We start from the raw sequence: 23,632 nt of genomic DNA, 5'->3' as shown, positions 1-23,632 counted from the left end.
GATAGACATATTTTAAAATATTTCAAATCTTCTTATGTGCTGGAAAGATGTCCTGTCTCCTGTACATAATAGTTTGTGTGTCCGATTTGAATCTAAATTATTTGATGTCTTTTGATAAGACTCTTCTTAAATTCATTTACAGTCCATGTTTTATTAAGAATCTCTCATGCTCATTAAAATTATAAAAGTGTTAGGAATCATTCCAAACCCACATTATCACTGAAGCCAGAGTGGTAGATTCTCTGCACTGTCACCTGGTTTAATGAAGCTGCTCTAATCTTTTGGCCTTTGACAGCTTTAGTTGCTTTTAGAATAGTGATAGACCAACTAACTACCAAAAGAGATATTTGTTAAAATCTCTTTTGAGTAAGTTTGTTGAGAGAGGGTAATTTAAGATTTCATGTAAATGTACACTTTCCTGTTTATTTTTGTTCTTGTGATGTTGCTGCAGCCAACTTACAGTAAATGTGTGTTCTTTAGCCTAAACATTTTGAATAGTATAAACAAAATGTTTAAACTTTTGACATCTTTCTAAAATAACTACTCAACACAATACTTGTATTTTTACTTTCACCACTTTTTTACTTTCACCACTTTCACAAATTTTTAGAATAAACTACTTGCAGTATTAAAAAATGTTAAATACTTTAGTCCTTCTATTTAAAGGATAAAATGAACCTTTGGTGTAATAAACCATGATAAAGAGTACTAATCTTTGTTGAATTGCCAACCTCCGCTCTTCTGCAGCTTTCCGAGATCCAGTAATTTTGTGCTTTTTGCCTAGCACTCAACGCCACACAACAGGTGCCTTGGGGCATAATTTGCCGCTGATAAACCATTTGTTACACCATTATTCAGGCTCAAATAGGTCCACATCTCATTGGTAGAATCCGGAGAGCCCTGACACTTAAAACGAGGCATTAATAACTTTAAAAGTGCACAAGAAGCTTGTTAAAAACCTGGATAACAGTGTAAAAAGTAATTTATCTGCAGGAGTAACTTACAATATGCCCCGAAGTGTCTGTTGTAAAGAGTGCTGGGCAAAAAGCACAAAATTACTGAATCTCGAAAAGCTGCAGGAGAGCGGAGGTGGGCTATTTATCATGTTTTACTACACCAAAAGTCAGTTTTACACAGGAGTTCTCTTTTAAGTATGATGCTTAAAGAACATTTTAACTTCTACTCACATTTTATGATAGAGTACTTGTATTTTTACTCAAATCTGGGTTTCTAGTACTTTATACATGTCTGGGTATCGCCTCTAGTACCACTTATAATAACGGTAATTGGACTAAAAGCACTGTCAGTGTGTAGCCCATCCCCACCAAAACAATCCCTCAGATCCCCAGGATATTCAAACTGCCACTGGACTGTTTTAAACGGTGATGGACGCGGCGCTGACCAATAAGAATGCTCTAATAGTTTAACTCTCAGGTTCTTAACTATGATTGGTTACTTCTCTGGAGTGGGCGGGGCCTATGTGCCCGGTCTCCTCTTAATGGCTCCAGCGCGGTTCCTCCAGCAGTCAGTGAAACACTGGATTAACCTACGGGACTAACAATGGAAGTTCCTGCGCTGCGGGTTTAACTTTCTCAGCGTAAATATTCGCGATTTTACAGAAAAACAGAGGCACGGGCTACATAAAGAGACTGTTAGGAAGCGAGAGAAGTCGCTGTTTTATATATTTTATCGTTTTGTAAAGAGAAATCTGGACGGGATTGGGTTCTGCATCGGTTTCGCTTTTTTTGTTGTCGAGGATCTTTCCCGTCCGCCCACACGTTACACGTTACTCTACAAGTTACTGGTAAGTCCCTGCAGCCTAATACACAGACAATTCAGATTATTGACGTTTATAGACTTTATGCTACAGGCTGTGAGGTTTAATTAACGCGATTTAACCTTAATGTTGATGTGAATTTAGATTTTTTTAGTACTAATGCTACCTGCAACGTGTAAAACTGACTAGTTAGCTTAGCTAAGCTAACTGACCTAGCTGTAAATACTGTTCACAGTCATTCATTTCTTACTTTAATAACTTTGATATCTATATAAAAGGACACAACACACAAAATTCCCCCTTTCCTGCAATATTCTCAAAAAACTAACTTTAATAACTTAACGTTACCTGTATAGAAGGAAAGAATTGACCCTTTCCTGTGATACAATCCTTAATTTCTTACTTTAATAACTTTAAATACCTGTAAAGAAGGACACAACACAAAATATTCACAAGAAAATGCTGTTTACAATCCTTAATTTCTTACCTTAATAACTTTAATACCTGTATAAAAGGACACAGCACACAAAATTTACCCTTTCCTGCAGTATTTACTAACAAAAGGCTGTTTACAATTCTTTGTCTCTTACTTTAATAACTTTAAATACCTGTTTAGAAGGACAAACACTTAAAATTCACCATTTCCTGTAATATTCTAAAACAAAACACTGTTTACAATCTTTAATTTCTCAATTTTATTCACTTTAATACCTGTATAAAAGGACACATCACACAAAATTCACCCTTTCCTGCCATATTCACCAAAAATATTGTTTACAATCCTTTATCTCTTACTTTAATAACTTTAATATCTGTATAGAAGGACACAATGCACCCTTTCCTGTAATATAAAGCATACAGTTCTTCCTTTTTTTACTTTACTGTCTTGTTTTACTGCATTATGTCAGTTTTAATGTGTATAAAAGGAGACCAACACTTAATATTCACCTTATTATGTAAGATTTAGCACCTTAATATGGATAAAATAACAAAACCAGCTACAGTCTATGGTCTGTACACACCTCACACATTAGTTAGCTTCTTGTGTTGGCATCTTAAGTTAATGCAGCTAGCTACTTTAAATAAAAGGGCAATTAACTAGATTAATAAACATGTTAGATATTAACAGACTTTATGCTGTAAGTTATGAGGTTTATTTATTGTAATTTAACCTTAACCTAAGCTAGTCTATAACTGCAACTCTGCAAGGTTGAAAAGCACTGGCACTCTTACAATTGTATTTTTAGGCCTTAATTACTGCATTTTTACTGCTTTATTTAGTATTTGGGTGTATAAAAGGACATTAACACTTTATATTCACCTTATTCTGCAGTATTTAGCACCTTAATATGGGTAAAATATTGTAACCTATATAGCAACAGTATATGGTCTTTCCACAGGTTACTTGTTAGGATTACACTTATTGTCAATTACATGCAGCTAACTAAATAAATGTTGAATTTAGCTAGATAGGTTATGGGGTTTAAATAACTGGGTCTTATAATAAATGTTAAATTTAGCTAGATAGGTTATGGGGTTTAAATAACTTTGTCTTTATAATCTTAAGGCTAACCTACTGCTAAAGTACTGTTAAAATTCTTAATTTTATTAGATAAATGTATTTTGCCTGCCTTATTTGCTATTTGAGGTGTATAATAAAACATCAAACCCCAAATTCCCCTTATTCTGCACTATTTTAAGCACCATAATATGGATAAAATAAGTCTGAAATCAGTAGGTGAGATCCGTATCTGCAGGTACTTGTTTTGATAAGAGTTCAGCCATGTTGTTTGAGCTGCTCCCTGGAGCTGTTTTTCCTCCTCACACATTCCCACCATTGATTTGTTTCCAACAAAGATGAGTCAGAAAGTGTGTTTTAAGTGAGAACCGTCTGTTGTAACCTGACTTTCTTCACTTTTCCTGCTTCCACTCATTTTATCTCCATTTATTACCATTTATTGCCCCAGTAACAAAAGTAAAAGTATTTTGTTTTAAGTTAGTGCTTATAGAAAACTGAAAATAAGTTGTAAGTACTTTATAAACCATTAATAAGTAGTTTCAACCCATAAAACGTATCCTAATGTTATCCTGTTTTTTTTCATCAATTAGCATTAACATATCTACTAAAATATGGAAAGTCAGTGTAGTTATTTAATGTTTTCTGAGGTTTAACAGTAAAATAATAAATGAATGCCCTTCTATGTATGCGTTGTATTAATTAATAACATAATTAAACTCCTTTATAAACCCTTTATGAAGGAGCCTTATTTTAAAGTGGTACCGTACTTTCCTTGTACTCAAAGGTAAATTTTTCTTAATTCCACCTTCAAAGGTATAATATTGGTAATATTGGTCTTTAAAAGGCCAGATGTGCTCCCTCTAAAGTACGCTTAAAAATTATGAGTTTCTTTGTTTTTACCAAATTGAAAACCTCTGGAATATAATCAAGAGGAAGATGGATGATCACAAACCATCAAACCAAACTGAACTGCTTGAATTTTTCACCAGGAGTAACGCAGCATAAAGTTATCCAAAAGCAGTGTGTAAGACTGGTGGAGGAGAACATGCTGCAAAGATGCATGAAAAAACTGTGATAAAAACCAGGGTTATTCCACCAATTATTGATTATTTCTGAACTCTTAAAACTTTATGAATATGAACTTGTTTTCTTTGCATTATTTGAGGTCTAAAAGCTCTGAATCTTTTTTGTTATTTCAGGCATTTCTCATTTTCTGCAAATAAATGCTCTAAATGGCAATATTTTTATTTGGAATTTGGGAGAAATGTTGTCCGTAGTTTATAAAATAAAACAATATATGTTTATATGTTGTTTATATACAGCTTTGCACTGTAACCATGGGGATAATGTGCCAAATGCTGGAACAACAAGCAGCAAATGGAAGTGTATCTCACCCAAGATCTTTCTGTTTCAATAACACCTGTATTATCTTTGACTTGGCGGTCTAGTGAAAAACTAAAGAAGCACAATTCTGACACCAGCTCAGGGAAAGTTCACAACTTTCCATTCGTTCACAATTTCACAATGAGGAGGCTTAAATATACACTATGACTTTTACACTACAATACAGCATACCTTATTAATAATAAATAATAAATTGAATTATAAATTAAATTATGATGCCATACATTTGCCAATGTTTGTATACTATGCCTGTTTCCCTAAAATATTATTATTATTATCGTTATTATTATTATTATTATTATTATATCATGTGGTACCCATGTATTTAATCAAGTTTAATGAAGTCTGATAACCATATTTATACAAGACACACAGTGGACTAATGTGACGCTTTATTGGACTAAACTTTAAGTGGTAAGTTAAATCATAAATTCCTGTATTTATTTTTATTCACAACCTTCCTTACATAGGACCCACATTGAACCAATGCTACCTGTGTATGAGAACATAGTTTTTTAGTTTTCTATAATTATTAAATCACACCTTTACTAACAGACTGTTACTATTATTATTATTAACAGACTACATACATCACTTTTAGCAAGTTAAAATAGTGAATTTATTGAAGTTAAGGGAATTAATGGCCTGTTTTTCTTGTGTATTTCTTTTATCTGATATTATTAACTAACTTTTAATAATAAATCAAGTTTACTGAATGTTCTTTATTCCGGATAAACCTCTTCAAACAAGACTCACATATGGCTGATAGCTACCTGTGATATTACCTGTGCATAGACTGCTACTGTCTTAAATAACCAACTACATGAAGCACTTTAAGCGAGTAAAAATAATGGATTTAATGAAGTTTAGGGAATTGATGGGCCTGTTTCTCTTGTGTATCTGATATTGTTATATAATGTGTAACTAACTTTGAGCTTTTGTAATCACGGTCAACCTAATCAAGTTTACTGAAGGAAAAATGTTTTTTATTCCTGATGACCTTCCTTAAACAAGATTCGCATATGGCTGATAGCTACCTCTGATACTACCTGTGTATGAGAACAGTGTTTTCAGCATTTTCTGAGCACCAGCCACACCTTTACTCTTAGTTTACAGTCAATCATTAACTCACACCGTCTCCTTCATCATGCACTTTAAGCAGAAAGACATTTCACCACAAGGAACTTGGGCTAGTGAGGTCATACTCATCAATCTTTATGGTGAAACAAGTCCAGCAACATTCAGGAAACAGACGTGTACAACACCACCCCACTAGTCTAGCCGTAGCCCAACTGTTGTCTTGTAGAAGATAATGATAAAAAAGATAAATATGGTGCATATGGAGGCAATAAAATGGTGATTAAATGAGTGGAAGCAGGAAAAATGAAGAAAATCAGGTTATAACTACAGACCGATTCCCCTTAACCCTTTTAGACTCTGCATACATTAGAATGGGCATTGTGTATTTGCTTAATTTTGAAGTGTTTTGATATATCCTCTTGAGACCCAGACTTTTGCACGGTGTGCATTTAATTTTTCCTAGTTATTTTCTAAATAGTAGGACCTAAATTAACGTTAAAACATTATTCTCGCCATTTGGGTCAAATAAATAAACATACCTTTTGGTGATAATTTTTACCTGGCCCCTGTTTCTGATCATGGGACCACTAGATGTTATAGGCAGTTATAAGCAGTGGTCTCCATATGAGGCCAAAGGGTCAACGTTTAAAAAAAATTAAGTATCATGGTGCAGAGAGGAAGAATGTAACGTCCACATATGAGGACACATGGTTTCTAGAGGATATATATAACACTATTAGAGAGCTGTTGTCCATCAGAAAGGACCAGTAGTACCCTTAGTCATTCAGGCAATGTTATATCTAATTTTGAGCAGTTTACTGTGATTTAGAACACTTTTAAAATTATGTTTTTTAGGGCTGGCCCGAATAGCGTTTTTTGAGCTCCGGATATTCGGCACTGATTCGAAGCGAATATTCGAATATTCGTTTTTAAAAAAAGAGGTAAAAAAAATAAATAAAAAAAAGCAAATCACGGCCCCTTTAATCCACTGAAAAATGTTCAATTTGCTCTGACCGACGAGACATATTCACCCCGGATTTTTGGTGTTTTTATCCCCCATATTTTTTCTGTGTTTTTAGCTCAGATTTCTTTGTGTTTTCATCCCGGAATTTCTGCTGCCCCACACGCGGCTTATCCGCTGCATAAGCAGGCTAGGAGGCTGCTGCACGGTTTCTCCGCTGCGCAAGCCAGCCCAGTAAATTGCTGTTTGTGTTTTCACACTTAGGCTATTTGCTTAAAAAAACAAACAAAAAAAAACGTTTGTTCAGGAAGTATTTTATATTCTTAAACATTGGTAATTATATTAGAGGACAGTCATTGTAAACTGTACTTGGTCTATTTCGGTTAAAGGATTGTGCAGGGTATATTACTGATTTTGTATTTTTGCACTTGGGCTATAAGCTCAATATTAAATATTTCGTTTGTTTAGAAATTATTTTATATTTTTAAACCATGTTAAATTATATTAGAGTAGAGGAAAGTCATTGTTAATGACGTTATTGTACTTGGTCTATTTCGGTTTAAGGATTGTGCAGGGCATAGTCGTATTACTGATTTTGTATTTTTGCACTTGGGCTATAAGCTCAATATTAAATATTTCGTTTGCTTAGAAATTATTTTATATTTTTAAACCATTTAAAATTATATTAGATAAGAGGAAATTCGTTCAGACATCATTTTTGTAGGCCAGGCTTTTGTAACCGATTTAGCCCCTACTGTTGCCACATTACCCCTTACGTTTTATTATATAAATCAGTTTCGAAGAGCTTGCATTTTTTTTTATCATGTATAATAGAGGTCTGCGCGAGACTGATTTTTAAACCCACTCTTCCACGCTCCCGCGTTTCTGTCTCGTTACCGCTCCGCAAAAAAATTGCTTCTTTTAATCCCGCGCCCGCCCGCCACATAGTGCGGTCCCGTTCCTTACCCCAGTCCAAACACCATCGGTGTGTGCGTGTGTGTGTCGGTCCATCCTGCGCGTTGAGAGTTTTCTTTAGTTTTTTTTTTTTTACAATTATTACAGTTTTCTTAACTATTTATTAATTTGCTCCCGCATCGTCTGGATTAAACTCCCGCTCCAGCCAATAACAGTTCAGTTCTGTCCCGCGCGCAAGATATTCTGACGGGACCCGCGAAAACAGAAGTGGTTAGAGTGAGGTGGAACTCTGGAAAGGAGAAAAAAAACGAATATCCGAATACCAAAATTAAAAACCGAATACCTACTCAACGAACGAATATCCGAATACCCGAATATTCGGGTCCAGCCCTAATGTTTTTATAGTTTAGGGCTGGATGATACAACGATATATTTCTTAATTTCGGTCGACACAACATAATTTCGATATCGATATAAATACTGTGAAGGCCTCCTAAATTTAATTTAAGTTTTTGAAGCCTCCCATAAACTATATAATACTTTAAATAAACAGTATTGTGTAAAAGTTTTAGGCAATTGTGGGAATTCCGTAAAGAAAAAGCTTCTTATCTGTGCATCTCTGCTGATGAAACTGAACATAATAGACACATGCTGGTTGAGGAGCATCCATGAGAAATCTGGAATCTCCACACTTTGTTATCAGCTTAATTGGCTCACAGGATATAACTTAGGATATACTTAGTGGAAGATGAGAATGCCTTGTTACATTTTATTGTGTTTTTTGTTTTTTTGCATCTGTTTAAATCATATGTGGTGTTTTTATTCAAGTAAAAACACTCATATTGCTGAGATAAATGGATTAGTGTAATTTGCTTTGTACATTGTACATTACAATGGACATTGTGTATTTTCTTTTTTAATTTTTAAGTTTTTTGTTGTACACTGTTGTCCACCAGAATTGACCATATAAACCATCCAATAAACAAGTTTATTACCCATAGAAACAGTAGAGTTAGCTTGGCCATGTCCACTGCAAAACACTGGAAAAACAGTAGTACTATTAGATCCATTGAGGCAAAGTAACCGCAAATTTTTTAATAATTCAGTGTGATTTGGAACACTTTTTAAATCATGTTTTTACAGTTTAGAGATGGTTTATGAAAGAAAAAGTTCAATATGCAATGGAAATAAAAATGATTAAATATTAAACTATTTAATACTTATGTTAATTGGATTTATTTATTTACTTTTTTCTACATAGATTCTATATTTTAGCATTAAAGTTTCATTTTTTGTGCATTACAGACAGAAAACAGGTTTGAAAATTCAGGTCTGAAAAGGTGTTAAAACACTATTTAAACTATTTTGTGTTAGAAACAAACTAATGGTGTGAATTTTTGAGGAGGTAAAATATTTTGAAGTAAAATGAAGTGAAAATCCTGAGTTTAAAATGTAAAAAAAATTAAAAATGTTTTTCCTGCACATCTTTTTTTTCTGGAGACACACTAAGAAAAAGAAGTACATAATTGTACTTAAAAGAGTGCAAAGCTTGACTTTATACAGCTTTAGAAAAAAATAAGAGAGCACTGAAAAGTTTCTGAATCAGTTTCTCTGATTCTGATATTTATAGGTTTATGTTTGAGTTAGATGTACATTGTTGTTTTATTCTATAAACTACAGACAACATTTTTCCAAAATTCCAATTAAAAATATTGTCATTTAGAGCATTTATTTGCAAACAATGAAAAAAAAAGATGCAGATCTTTCAGACCTCAAATAATGCAAAGAAAACAAGTTTATATTCATAAAGTTTTAAGAGTTCAGAAATCAATATTTGGTGGAATAACCCTGGGTTTTAACACAGTTTTTTTCATTCATATTGGCACCATGTTCTCCTTCACCGGTCTTACACACTGATTTTGGATAACCTTATGCTGCTTTACTCCTGGTGCTAAGAAAATTCAAGCAGTTCTTTCTCTTAATTATATTCCAGAGGTTTTCAATTTGGTAAAATTAAAGAAACTCATCATTTTTAAGTGCTCTCTTCTTTTTTTACAGAGCTGTGTATAGAATAGGAACATATTCAAATTGATTGTTAATTATTATTATTAATGCAGCATTGTGTGCATGCAACATACAGTATTTAGACAACATTTGGACCAATAACCGAAATCCAAGACAGGCTTTACCCAGTGTAAACTGAGCTCAGCTGAGGAGTTCAGTAAACCAGAAAGAGCTTCCATTAAAGCCAGTCGCCCATGAGAACCGTCCCCTAATCCAATAACAGCGTTAAGAGAGTTAAGAGCATATATAGGACAGAGCGTGGCCTGTACGGAGACTGCAGAGCGGCAGACGGTCTTCCGGACTGTATTAACAGATGCTAATTTCTCCCTCAGGACCAGAATGCCCCAGACCACTCCCTTCTCAGCCAAGATCATCCCCAACCCTTACGGCAGCGGCCACTCGCACTACACACCCGTGGAGGAGAGCTATGGAGGTCTGGTCTATCACGACAACAACCTCGTCTCCGGCTCTCTGGAGGCTCTTATACAGCACCTCGTCCCCACAGTGGATTATTACCCGGATGTAAGCATGTGGACATATCAGCTACAATATCAATTATATAAAAATGTACAAATACTGTTAATAAGCATGTATACCTATAGATTATAGGTAGGTGTTTTAACATAGTATTATTTTTCATATTTTAGAGGTCGTACATCTTCACTTTCTTGCTGGGAATCATGTATTTAATCAAGTTTAATGAAGTCTGATAATCTTATTTATACAGGACACACAATGGACTAATGTCCACATTACTGTTGATGTGATACTATTATATTAACCAACTCCTTAAATAACTTTAAGTGGTAAATTAAATAAAAATAAATAAATTCCTGTATTTATTTTAAATCATAAGCTTCCTCAAATGTGACCCACATTGGACCAAGGCTACCTGTGTATGAGAACAGAGTGTTTTCAGTTTTCTATAATTATTAAATCACACCTTTACTAATAGATAATAATAGATAGGTACTATTATTTTTATTTACTGACTACATTAATAACTTTAAGCAAGTTAAAATAATGAATTTAATGAAGTTAAGGGAATTAATGGGCCTGTTTTTCTTGTGTATCTCTTAGGTTTGTAACAATAATCAAATAATCGACTTATCATGCAATAAATGGACATGACCTCAATCATTTTAATAATCATGATATCGTCCATTGTGTTTGCACTCACAAAGTGAGGCAAGGTCTTTATGCCAGTCCAACGAGGGCCAGCTGGGACAGACCGGGGCCGCATGTCATGGTGCGGTGCAGACCCACGGTTCCCCGCGGTTTTACTGTCTTTAAAAGGGTATAATCCCTTTGTTATGATATTATATTCTTATTATATTAGTGCCATTTAATGAACCTAAAATGCCAACAATATCGTTTATTGGAAAAAAATTATTTTAAATTTTGTAATCACGAATAATCGAGTAGTAATCAATCGAGTAGTCAAGTAGTATCAAGTAATACTCAAGTTTACTAAAGGAAAATTTTCCTTTTTTTTCTGATAAACTTCCTCAAACAAAGACTCGCATGTGGCTGTGATCTGTGATATTACCTGTAAATGAGAACTGAATGTTTGCAGAATAGATTATAGGTAGGTGTTTAAACACAGTGTTATTTTCTCTTTATTTCAGAGGTCGTACATTTTCACCTTCCTGCTGAGTTCCCGTCTCTTCCTGCATCCGTTTGAGCTGATGTCCCGGGTGTGTTATTTGTGTGTGGAGCATCATAGAGTGGGCGACCCACAGATCGATAAGGTATGTATTATACTATGACTAATATATACAGCTCTGGAAAAAAAAAGAAACCACTTAAAAATGATGAGTTTCTTTGATTTTACCAAATTGAAAACCTCTGGAGTATAATCAAGAGGAAGATGGATGATATATTTTTGCACCAAAAGCAGTGTGTAAGACTGGTGGAGGAGAACATGATGCCAAGATGCATGAAAAAAAACTGTGATTAAAAACCAGGGTTATTCCACCAAATATTGATTATTTCTGAACTCTCAAAACTTTATTAATATGAACTTGTTTTCTTTACATTATTTGAGGTCTAAAAGCTCTTCATCTTTTTTGTTATTTCAGTCATTTCTCATTTTATGCAAATAAATGCTCTAAATGACGATTATATTTTTATTAGGAATTTGGGAGAAATGTAGTTTATAGAACAAAACAGCAATGTTCCTTTTACTTAAACATAAACCTATGAATAGCAAAATCAGAGAAACTGATTCAGAAACTGGAGTGGTCTCTTTGTTTTTCCAGAGCTGTATTTTAGTATACTTTAATATATTTACAGCACTTATATTCTAGCTTGCACATTATAGTCTATGTACTTTTAATTTAAATTACTTTACCCCTTTTAATTCACACTAGATGGTGTTTTATTGCTCTATGACTACAGTGACTTCAATGCACACAAACAGAAGTGATGTATATGTATGGTATACACAGTAAGCGTCTTACAAACTTAAAAAAAAATCCCTTTTTCCTGCTTTCTTTTATCAGAAACGTATCAGAGACATCGCTCCGAAGATCGTGCAGCTGCTGACGGAATGGACAGAGACGTTTCCCTACGATTTCAGGGACGAGCGAATGATGCGCAGCCTGAAGGAGATGACCCACCGGCTGGCCTTTGGGGATGAGGTCAGTGCAGCATCCTTACTTTTTCTCCTCCCTCCTCCTCCTCCTCATCCTCATCCTCCACTTCCTTTTATTGAGCATTGATTGATCTGCTAGTAAGGGACTGGTAGGGATGATGTCATGCTTTCTGTCACTGATCTCATCACTGATCGGCAACAGCAGCAGGAGAGCCGGTGACATCGTTGCCTCTTTATACTCCGCTTTCTGCTTATATGGTTTCAAGGCCTCTCTTTGATCCGTCGCTAGGCAACCTGTCAGGTGGCTTCACGGTTTTAGTGCGTTGGAGTTCAGTGTTCTGCATTCTCTGTTTCTCTGGCAGCGTTCAGGCTGTTGGATGGCACGGGCTGAAATGTGAAGAAATGAGGGCGGCAGGGTGCTGGGTGTGATTCAGAAGGTGCGAGGGCCGCTTTTCTTCACGTTTTGAGGCTTTGCTGGATCTGACACGTGAGAGCGAAGGTTCGAGGTTCTGTAAAGTAAAAAGCTCTGTAAACACTTCAGTTTCTGAATCAGTTTCTCTGATTTTACTATTTATAGGTTTATGTTTGAGTAAAATGAACATCCTTGTTTTATTCTATAAACTACAGACAACATATCTCCCAAATTCCAAATAAAATAATTGTTATTTAGAGCATTTATTTGCAGAAAATGAGAAATAACTGAAATAACAAAAAAAAATGCAGATATTTCAGACCTCAAATAATGCAAAGAAAACAAGTTCATATTCATTAAATTTCATTTAAAGAGTTCAGAAATCAATATTTGGTGTTTTTTTAATCACAGTTTTTTCATGTATCTTGGCATCATGTTCTCCTCCACCAGTCGTACACACTGCTTTTGGATAACGTTATGCTGCTTTACTCCTGGTGCTAAAAAGAATTAAAGCAGTTCAGGTTTGATGGCTTGTGATCATCCAGCTTCCTCTTCAATTTTCAATTTGGTAAAATCAAAGAAACACATCATTTTTAAGTGATCTCTAATTGTTCCCCAGAGCTGTATACTTTTATATATATTTTTCTTTAATATGAATGTTTGTCTTTAGCTTATTTTAGGAATAATCTTAATCAGTCTGAATTTGGCTCAATATACATGCACAAAAAGTCAGAAATAAAGTTATTCTGATTCTTTTGTCCAAATTTAAGACAAAAATAAAGGAAAATGTTGCTCAGCCCAGAAGCCGATTTTTTTTTTTTGCTTAATATAATCACGTCTCAATTTACATACATTTTGTACGTAATTTATTTTTTGTCATTGGACAAAAAGACATGGATTAAGCACAGTCTTGGCACCCTAGAATAAGGCCAAAATGATCCCATTAACTCTACTTAGTTTACTAAAAAAAAATCCTGATTCAAAGTTTTACTTCTGATTTTTCTTAGTTTGGTCAAAAATATTTTTAGAGTGTTTCCCAGACAGAGATTAAAGCCTTGTCTTTTTCCAGAGCTGTAGAAGATGGTTGATATAAATTTAAAATAAAAAAGACAGCCGCAAATAAAATAGAGCAGTCGAAAAATAATGAGTAGAAAGTGGACTTGGCAAGTTTAAATGCTTTTGCTTATATCAGAGCTCTGGGAATTGCTTAAAAGTACATTTTTAGGATCATAAATGTCTGAATATCATATTTGTTACTGGTAAGAGGTCAAAGATAAAATCTAAGATCTTGGAGATTGAGGTGTTTTCACACTAGCACTATTTGGTTCAGTTAAAAGGGACTCTGGTTGATTTGTACTCTTGGTGCGGTTCAGTTGAGCAGGTGTGAAAACAGTAATCACACTGGGATGTGGATCAAAATTAACTCTGAAGCGGTTTGCTTGTGGTGGGAACGTGATCTGGTATTGATCCAACCCAGCTATCAAATATACTCCTTTTATTTGAGCTAAACTGCTCATAAGGCACAGTTTAATCTGATATATAATGGCCAGATAACACTAATTACCACAGCTAGGGTGAACAAACACTGTCTCTTTATTATTATATTATTTTAAAAATAAAAGAGATTTTATTGTGAATGATACAATAATGAGCATTCCTAGGGTGTTTAACAGCTTTTCTCTATCTTCTGCTTTAACCTGATAACACAAGTTAACAGATAAAACTTTGTATAGACATCTTTTTAGTTTTACTGTAGTTTTCATGGTCTCTCTATCCAATACTGGACTGCAGAATATACTATTAATAATATTAATTATGATACCAGCCTTTGCAGTTCAGATATAGAAGAATAATGCAAGTAAGCTCTCTAAACAATAACCCTGTTTTAGGATGTAGACGAGGCTTTTATTGCGAGTTTTGATGAATCATGCTCTTCACATAATTATGATAATTACAAAAACACAACCCGGTCTTTGTAAATGTCACATTATTACATTTCTTGCCTTTTGGCAGAAGCTCTTATGCAGGGAGCCGTACAGTTGAGTCATATAGCAGATGGAGGAGAATGTAGGAGGCTGATGACTCTCAGCAGAGGACTCTTATTGGTACCCAGCAGAACATCGCTGAACTCATTTAACATCAATTTAATGGAACAAAGATGTTTAACAGACATCAGTTTTGGTTGAAATGAAAATGAGGTTGATGTCAGAAGCACAGTATTGCTATGAAAACAAAGTCATATATTCATTAAAATCCAACTTTGAGTTGATCAAGCTCCAACATTGAAAATATATACATTTTGGTTGAAAATCAAAGTCACATATCTGTCAAAATCAACATTAAATTTGACCTTAGGCTCCAACATTGGAAAGATGTTTAAAACTGGTTAACAATCAAAGACACATTTATCTCAAAAATGACGAATCAATGATTCAAATTTGCACTCTATTCATGATCCGATTTACTCAATTAACCGACTTTACGCTCAACCCATCGTGTAAGTTCCTCAAAAAGTTCAAACACCACAAATATCGCATGATAAATGACGTAATATCAGGGGATTTTTTTAAGTATAATTGTCTCCTAGCTTTTAAATGGCTTATTTTAAGTGAATCAAAACAATGGGTTCTTTTCTCGAATTTTGATTCCAAAGAGCTATCAAAGAAAATACATAAACTTATTATGTTCTTACTTTAAATAACGAAAAAATCTCACTTTGTTCATCTTTTCTGTTTTTTTTTTCTTATTTTATTATTAATAAAAGAACACATTTTTACTTCTTTATGTTCAGTTTTCTATTATTCCATTCATTTCTGAGGTTTTAAGTTTTAGCTGTGGTTTTGTTTCATTATCAGTATTGAGATATTTAGGCAGGTATTGTATTAAAAGTCTAAAGACATTTTGGTTTTGTGAAAACACTATTGTCTTTACATTTAAGCAGACATCATTTACCCATCAACTCATCAATGTATTGCTGAGAATGGTGTAGTGTTGCCTGTTTTAGGTAATTGAGGGGCAAGAGTAAACACAAGGTAACTGCACGCATGGCCTCCATCCACATGGTTGGGCACGTGCTTGTAAACGTGAGCACATGTGGAAAGCTGTGCTGCTCAGTCCAGCGCTCTGATTTACCTTTTAAAAAGACATTTAAATGCTGATTAAAGGACCAATTACTGTTGTTTTACTGTTTCTCTGGTTTTGAGACCTCGGCGCAGACTCAGCTCTTGATTGGTCCGGATGCGAGACAGAGCGCGGGTGGGGGCTGGGCTGATACATCGCGATATATATTGGTTAAAAAAGCAATGTAAAATTTTTCCAATATTGTGCAGCCCTACATTAAACCCCCGTCTGGAGGTTGGAGATGTTACCTGCTTATTATATTATAAGCAATAACAGCTTATAATATAATATTTACCATTTTTGGAGTGTTTTTTTGTCATCTAGTTTAGATTTATTACATTGTAATCACAGTAAATAGCAATATAACAACCCTCCTCTTAGTTTTCCTGATGAATCAGTGAGTGTAATGTGTTTGCTCATCGCTCTTGTGGCGTTTTAGCATTTGTTTGGTACTCAGTCTGCACAGGCATGAACATGTCGGTGTAGCAGAATAAGACTAAGAGTAAGAAGCTCTTTACTGACTGATCTTCTCCTGTCTCCTCATGTTGCTGCAGTTATCCCGGAGAGCCATGCAGAGACTGATCCAGCGCCTCTTACGCAAGCTCACCATCCTGGGTCAGTACGAGGAGTCTCTGGTGACGTCTGGCACGGCGGCGGCGGCGGCGGCAGCAGTGGCAGCGGCGGCGGCAGCGGAGAAGCCGGGTGGTCTGAAGGTGAAGCAGCACGTGGTGCGCAGGGAGGACAGTGTGCTGAACTTGTGTGACGACCCCTTCATCCTTGCCCAGCAGCTCACGCACATCGAGATGGTGAGTTGGGGAAGCGTCGTCGATTTTTGGGTCCTACAGCTTAATGAGCATTTAAATCTGATCACTTTATACTTTAGGATTATATTTTGATGTGACCAAAGCACATAAGAAGACATTTAAAGAGAATATATTATGCAAAATTCACTTTATATATGCTTTTGTATTTTCACTTGGGTCTCAACTGCCCCTAAAACACAATAAACACTACCAAGTACCAAAAAATCCATCCATCTGTTTTAAAAAAGATGACAGAGAAACCTGCATAGAATCACCCTGGCACCACCCCTCACCCATCAACCCCCACCAGAGCACCACCCACCATATCACTTAAAGAAACACCATTTCTGTCATTTTAGTTGAATAGCTCAGACAGTACAAAGCAGATTTAGCCAGCAGACTTTTTTTTTTCTAAGAGAGGGATCTGTACCTACTGTTCGAGGGAAGTCAGTAGATAAGAGAGATAGAAGCCATTATTTGAAAGTACTTACGTGTTTTATATTTAGCTAATACATGTGGTAAACGCTCAACATAAACATGGGGTGTGGCCAGCAACAGCTTGTATGCATAAAAGTAACAAAGCACTTAAAGGTCTCTTTCCCCTAAAATCCACTTTTTCTTGTTCTGTGTGAAATACAGTAGGTCTCTCTGAGTTGTTTATGATGCTGCACATGAAACTCTTCCTCAACCTCCACTGTCTGCAGTAACTAGTAAAAGAAAATATTCAGAAAAATTTGTTGATCAGGAGCCGACACTGTCTCGTTAGTTAAAGAGCTTACAGCTCTATCTATCTTGTGTAAGCAACTCTAAGTTTAAATCAGATCTCCGATGGATTTTGACTTTTATCATGACCTTAAATAAACACTAGGGAAGCACGGTTTGACAAGGCACCACAACTTGACAGAACACCGGTCAAAGCAGCACCGTTCTCGTCGGATGTTATGATATAGAGCAAACTCTGGGTTTTAGTGACGTTAAACTGGGTTTAAGGGTTAACTTTATCTAGCACTCTCTTCTTTATAACTAAGTCTGTATCTCTGAAAACATTTTGCCCTTTCAGTTTTAGAGCTGTAAAATTGACTGTGGGGGAAAGCAGGAGTGCTGTTAGCCAATCAGAGGCGATATATTTGCATGTTTGAATATTCAAATATGGACAATATTTACAATATGGACTTCAGTGACCAATAATTCAGTGATTTAACGCAGGGCTGAATAGAAACACCAGCACACTTTTTTCACAAAGAAACGGCTCTTATGGCATTCATTCATACTAGAGACACAACTAGACATTTTAGAATGAATACAAATTGATGGAATGAGACCTTTAAATGGCTCGTTTTGCAAAGGACTGAAACTCTTATTATGTGAGAGTGATTTTGTGCAAAAAACTTGAGAATGAACATGTTTAGTACTACAGCCCATAGACCTATTGTAACTTGTGTAAAAAGAGGTATAATATGTCCCATCTAAAAGTAGGCTATCGTAGCATTGTACGTAAAGTGTTTTAATACATTTAATCGATGTGTTTTTCTCGTTCTTCTGCAGGAGAGACTCAGTTATATCGGTCCTGAGGAGTTCGTTCAGGCCTTCACTCAGAAAAGACCTTCTGACAACCATAAGGTAACCAACCCCTCATTCCCTCAAACACATAATGTGAGCTCAGGTTATGTAAGAAGCCGCTAAGTGGGCTGTGTGCGTCGCTGATCTGGTTCTAAATGATTTCTGCATGACATAAGACCACATGACCCAGTGGCTAAATGTGGAAAAACGGTTGATTTGCTCCGATCATGTAGTGTTATTTATGGAAGAGGTGCAGGAGCTCTTTTTCTCAGTCTGACGTGGGGAACTTTCTCTCTGCAGAGTTTCTTCAGCAAGCGGAGAGCCAGCAACTTGGAGGCTTATGTGGAGTGGTTCAATCGGCTGAGTTACCTGGTAGCCACTGAAATCTGCTTGGTGAGAGAGTTTCTGAGCTATTCTGAGGAATAAAAGCAGCAGTGCTCATTAATTCTGCGCTGGTATTTATAGCTAAGGTGTTTCACGGCTGGACCCGTGTTACACAATCGTGTTACAGTGATGTACTGGTTTTATTTAAAAAGCAACATGTTTTGCCCAAATGAGTTCATGTTTTATTAGATTTTGGCCTCAAAACTCTGTAAAACTATAAAATAAACCCCTCCCCACACTTTTCTCTGCTTTCACTAACACTGTTCTGCCCCCTGCTGGCTGTGTGTGTGTGTGTGTGTGTTTTAGCCAGTGAAGAAGAAGCACAGAGCTCGGGTCTTGGAGTTTTTCATCGATGTGGCGCGAGAATGCTTCAACATTGGCAACTTCAACTCTCTGATGGCCATTATAAGTAAGTGCAGAATGTTAATATACACAACAAACAATAACATTTATGTATCAGTCAGCTGTCATAAATATCATTAATAAAGCACCATCACATAATTGAGAGTGTTTGGGATTTGCTGAAGAAGACAGCACGTTATATCTCCTATCATTAATACAATTAATGCAAAAAAAATGCATTCCATTATTAAAGCTAAAAGTAGAGCATGTGACCATTTTTATACTGCATGTTGTTGCTTCCAAATAAATTGTTTGTATCTCCTTCTCTCTTTTTGACATCTTTTGCTTTTTGACAAAATATCAATCTGGCAGTTGTTCTTTATATTATGGTTTTATTAAATTAAAATAAAAAAACATTCCCAAATGCAGGGTTCGTACGGTCATGAAAAACATGAAAATTTCAAGGAATTCGAAAATGGCAATTTCAAGGCCTGGATAAGTTTTAGAAAAATAAAAATACAGAGAAAGTTTTGGAAATTCTCTCTACAAATCTTTGTTTTTCAGTTTATGGATGGAGAAAATCTGTTTTGAACTAACAAATACAACAGCTCAGAGTTAAAATCAGTAATTTAGCCCTACTCAATGGAGCTCGCAGGATCTGACACATATTTTATTATTAAAGATTGTGTGTAAACATTAGATTCATTGTATGTTCATTATATGATTAGTTTTAATTATAGTTTTAGTTGATTCTTGGTTTTACTGTCCATGTCTGCACTTATGTTAAAAAAATCGTATGTTTGTGAAAATTTGGAAAAAGGAATGGAAAAAGGAAGTCTGGATCTTCATAAAAGTTGTGTCATCTGCTGGTGTTGATCCACTGTGTTTTATTATCAAGTCTAAAGTCAGTGCAGTTTTGTTTTCCTATAAAATCTTACAGCACTTCATATCTTACAGCTTCCCTCTGCTGACAACAACTTTTATGGAGATGCAGATTTCATTTTCCAGCAGGACTTGACACACTGCCCACACTGCCAAAAGTTCTTATATAATATATATAATATTCTAATTTTCTGAGACACTGATTTTTGGGGTTTCATTGGCTGTAAACCATCATCATCAACAATAAAAGGATTTTTTTTTGAGATGCACTAGTATGTTTACATCACTTGTATTGTCAGGGTTATAACCATATAATACGAATTTAAACTATAACAGCATTTTTTGTCCATACATTGTCCATTTTGTGTTTAAAAAACACAAAAAACCTAAAAATTGAGTTTGTATAACCTGTTGAATTTTTCCCAACAGCTGGGATGAACATGAACCCTGTGTCCAGGCTGAAGAAGACCTGGGGCAAAGTCAACACAGACAAGTTTGAGATACTGGAGCATCAAATGGACCCGTCCAACAACTTCTACAACTACCGCACCGCCCTGCGGGGGGCGACACAGAGATCTGCCACTGCTCACACCACCAGAGAGAAGGTAGATTAAACTCTCACACACATCTCTATACTGCAAATATAGACCTCAAATAATACAATGACATCAAGTTCATATTCATAAAGTTTTAAGAGTTCAGAAATCAATATTTAGTGGAATAACCCTGATATTATTCACAGTTTTTTTCATGCATCTTGGCATCATGTTCTCCTCCACCAGTCTTACACACTGCTCTTGGATAACTTTATGCTGCTTTACTTCTGGTGCAAACATTCAAGCAGTTCAGTTTGGTGGTTTGATGGCTTGTGATCATCCATCTTCCTCTTGATTATATTCCAGAGGTTTTCAATTTGGTCAAATTAAAGAAACTCATAGTTTTAAGTGCTTAAATCTTATCTTTTACAGAGCTGTGTATATAATACAAATGTTTTTTCATGTCGGCAAGAATATTATAAGTCACAAAAAGAGCATAAAATACTATTGTTATAATAATATTGTTTTAGTGTTTAAATTCTGCTCTCTTTCTCCTTTTTTTTAGATTGTTATTCCATTCTTCAGTTTGTTTATTAAGGACATTTACTTCCTGAACGAGGGCTGTGCCAGCCGAATGCCCAACGGACACATCAACTTTGAGGTACATTATTTTTGCAGAGCAGTTTAGATAATTGTTTGCCACAAAAAAAACACATTAAATTAACTGCCTATTATTATTATTATTATTATTATTATTATTATTATTATTATTATTATTATTATTATTATTATTATGTGGTTTTTGCCTAGGTTTTATAGCTAACTTTATTTTTATTTATTTTTATTTTATTTTTATGGCAGAAATTCTGGGAGCTGGCGAAGCAGGTGAGCGAGTTTCTGTCGTGGCGGCAGGTGATCTGCCCGTTCGAGAGGGACAGGAAGACCCTGCAGTACCTCATCAGCGTCTCGGTCTTCACTGAGGACGGTGAGAATTAAAAATAAATTAAATTAAATTAAAGATTATCTGTTAATAATAAGTAATCACACTAATAATATGGAAAATATGTTTTAATACAGTAATTTAAGTCAGAATCGAAGTCAAAATTCTTTTTTTTTTTAATGAATTAGTCTGCAATTAACTATTTTATATATATATATATATATATATATTTTTTTTTTTTTATTTTATTTATTTTTTTTTTTTTTCTAGAATGGGTTTATTACCCTTTTCATGTATTTTTTTTTTCTGTACCATTTTTATAATGATTTATTGTTTTACTGCTGTTTTTAGAGCTCCAGCTGGCCTCATACGAGAGCGAAGGTCCAGAGAACAACCTGGAGAGAGACACTCGCCGCTCACTCAGGTAACAAATCACATCAGCGCTCTTCATAATCCACACAGCATCCCTTTCTCTAATAACTACGTTCTGAAAACAAGGGAAAGTTGTACAAAAGAGACATGGGATTAAGACAAGGAACGATACGATATATTAAATATCAATCTCACTGCTAACAACGTTAACTAAAGCTAAGCTAAGTAAACAAAACTGTAATTAAAAAAGACTTTCTTTTAAAGTTAAACAAGTACTGGAGGTAGCTTTTAGCACTGGGTTTAGCGACTAATGCTAATGCTACAGCAGCAGCAGGCTACAGGCTGATAATACTCTGAAACTCTGGACAGGGAAATAGCAATTAGCAGCTAATGCTTATGCTGCTTCAGTCTCAGTACTGGAGAACTAAACTGAAACTTCTGTCTCTAGCTCTCAATTTTCTTTCAAATGGTATTTCTTTCCTTATTATATATATATATATATATATATATATATATATATATATATATATATATATATATATATATATACATACATATATTTATAGTTTTATATTTTCGTTATTTAGATTTTCTTTTATTAATATCACTATAATTTTTTTATTATTATTGTTTTTAGATTTTTTCTGTCATGTCAATCCCTGTTTTTGTAAATTATCTGCTACATTGAAAATGAGGGTTGCCCTTAATGTACTTCCTCGTCAAAATTAAGGTTGATGGATTAAAACTCCTGTATAACTCTGTACTTCAGTGGAGTGGCTTTACTGCTCCTTAATACCTGACTGATAGAATTCATATATAAGGAGCACCGGATTATAAATTATAATGTCGATTTTTCGGAAAAATAAAGGATTTTAAGTGCTCCTTATAGTGCAGAGAATACAGTAATAAAGGCATATTAGATAGAAACAGAAGATCTACAAGTAAATGCAATCTACCTTTCAGTCCCGGCCTGGTTCTGAGTGTGTAGGCACAGTTAAGAAGACCCTCCACAAGCGTCGGTGAAGATCGTAGGCGTTTAAGTGATTCAGATCCTGTATGACATTTTAAAAAGTTAAGAGGGCAAAAGTAATTGTTGTTATTCTTGGTGCATTATAGCCGTTCTTTAACGCTGTTCTTTGTGCGTTCTGCAGGTCGTCGCTCAGCAGGATGTGAGGGTTTCGGTTCTGATGTTCTGACCCTGAGTGATGAAGAGGATGCTCTGAGAGGAAGCTGCACACTGACGACAGACGTCTCGTCTCTCTGTATAATAAAAGACCTGTATAATGATTTTCCTCCTCCGCAGTGAAGGACATGAGACTGGATTCTCATCACAGCTCCCGTATTATGTTGAAATAAACCCACTCATACTGTACCTCATGTAAAAATGATTTATGTAAAAATAAGCTTGGTTTTTGAGTATCGTGGGCGTATCTCTTTTTTGTGCCGGATGAAAGAAGAACGTGTCGCTGGCTGACCTCTTCTTCTGTTTTGCTCTATAAGCTTTCTTGTGTAATTTTCTGTGTTTTCCTTTTTTGTACTTGTAAAAAAATAAAGTTCTAGGTTTGTGCGTGAGTGAGATTGTATAGAGTGTGTAACTGTATCATTTATATAAATGTTTTTGTATGGTTTTTGGTGACCTGATGTACGTTTATATGTTTATAGTTGGAGAATATTGCCTTATAAACTTATAAAGAAACTCTAACACAACCGAGCCCAGGAGTTCATTCTGTCTTAATTGTGTCCTCATTGCTTTTATACAGTATTTTAAAGTATCAGTCCGTATTATTTTTTATTTGTTTCTAAAGTGAAAGCAGAAGCATTTCTGAGTGGAGAAAAAAATTTATAAAATATAGTGTTTAATGGTACCAGTGTGCTTAAAACAACCATCCCTGCTAAGCCTAATATAACATTCATTCTATAAACTGGGTGTCGGGTCGCTTTTCGCAGGAGATCTTTTTCTTCTGG

General features: G+C 35.1%; 1 protein-coding gene across 1 annotated transcript; it reads left to right on the top strand.

The window, feature by feature from the left end:
- The first annotated feature begins 1,508 nt into the window (after positions 1-1,508).
- Positions 1,509-23,378, top strand: rasgef1bb (RasGEF domain family, member 1Bb). The gene is made up of 13 exons (XM_022680965.2): positions 1,509-1,804; positions 10,053-10,242; positions 11,349-11,471; positions 12,225-12,362; positions 16,403-16,654; positions 18,197-18,271; positions 18,512-18,604; positions 18,902-19,004; positions 20,249-20,424; positions 20,921-21,016; positions 21,217-21,340; positions 21,647-21,719; positions 22,819-23,378. The coding sequence occupies exons 2-13, from the start codon at positions 10,060-10,062 to the stop codon at positions 22,838-22,840; spliced, it is 1,458 nt and encodes a 485-aa protein (XP_022536686.2). The 5' UTR covers positions 1,509-1,804; positions 10,053-10,059; the 3' UTR covers positions 22,841-23,378.
- The last annotated feature ends 254 nt before the right edge of the window (positions 23,379-23,632 follow it).

This window comes from Astyanax mexicanus, chromosome 20 (genome assembly GCF_023375975.1).
Source record: "Astyanax mexicanus isolate ESR-SI-001 chromosome 20, AstMex3_surface, whole genome shotgun sequence".
In the NCBI taxonomy this organism is placed as follows: Eukaryota; Metazoa; Chordata; class Actinopteri; order Characiformes; family Acestrorhamphidae; genus Astyanax; species Astyanax mexicanus.
The sequence above is the reverse complement of the archived record's forward strand: the minus strand, read 5'-3'. Positions and strand labels throughout refer to the sequence as shown.

What these genes read in the sequence shown, in the direction of transcription:
- rasgef1bb (XM_022680965.2), top strand. Translation starts at nt 10,060, where the DNA reads ATGCCCCAGACCACTCCCTTCTCAGCCAAGATCATCCCCAACCCTTAC. An exon ending in AGCTCACGCACATCGAGATG is followed by an intron (nt 16,655 to 18,196) that starts GTGAGTTGGGGA and finishes GTTCTTCTGCAG; the next exon opens with GAGAGACTCAGTTATATCGG. An exon ending in CTCGGTCTTCACTGAGGACG is followed by an intron (nt 21,341 to 21,646) that starts GTGAGAATTAAA and finishes TGCTGTTTTTAG; the next exon opens with AGCTCCAGCTGGCCTCATAC.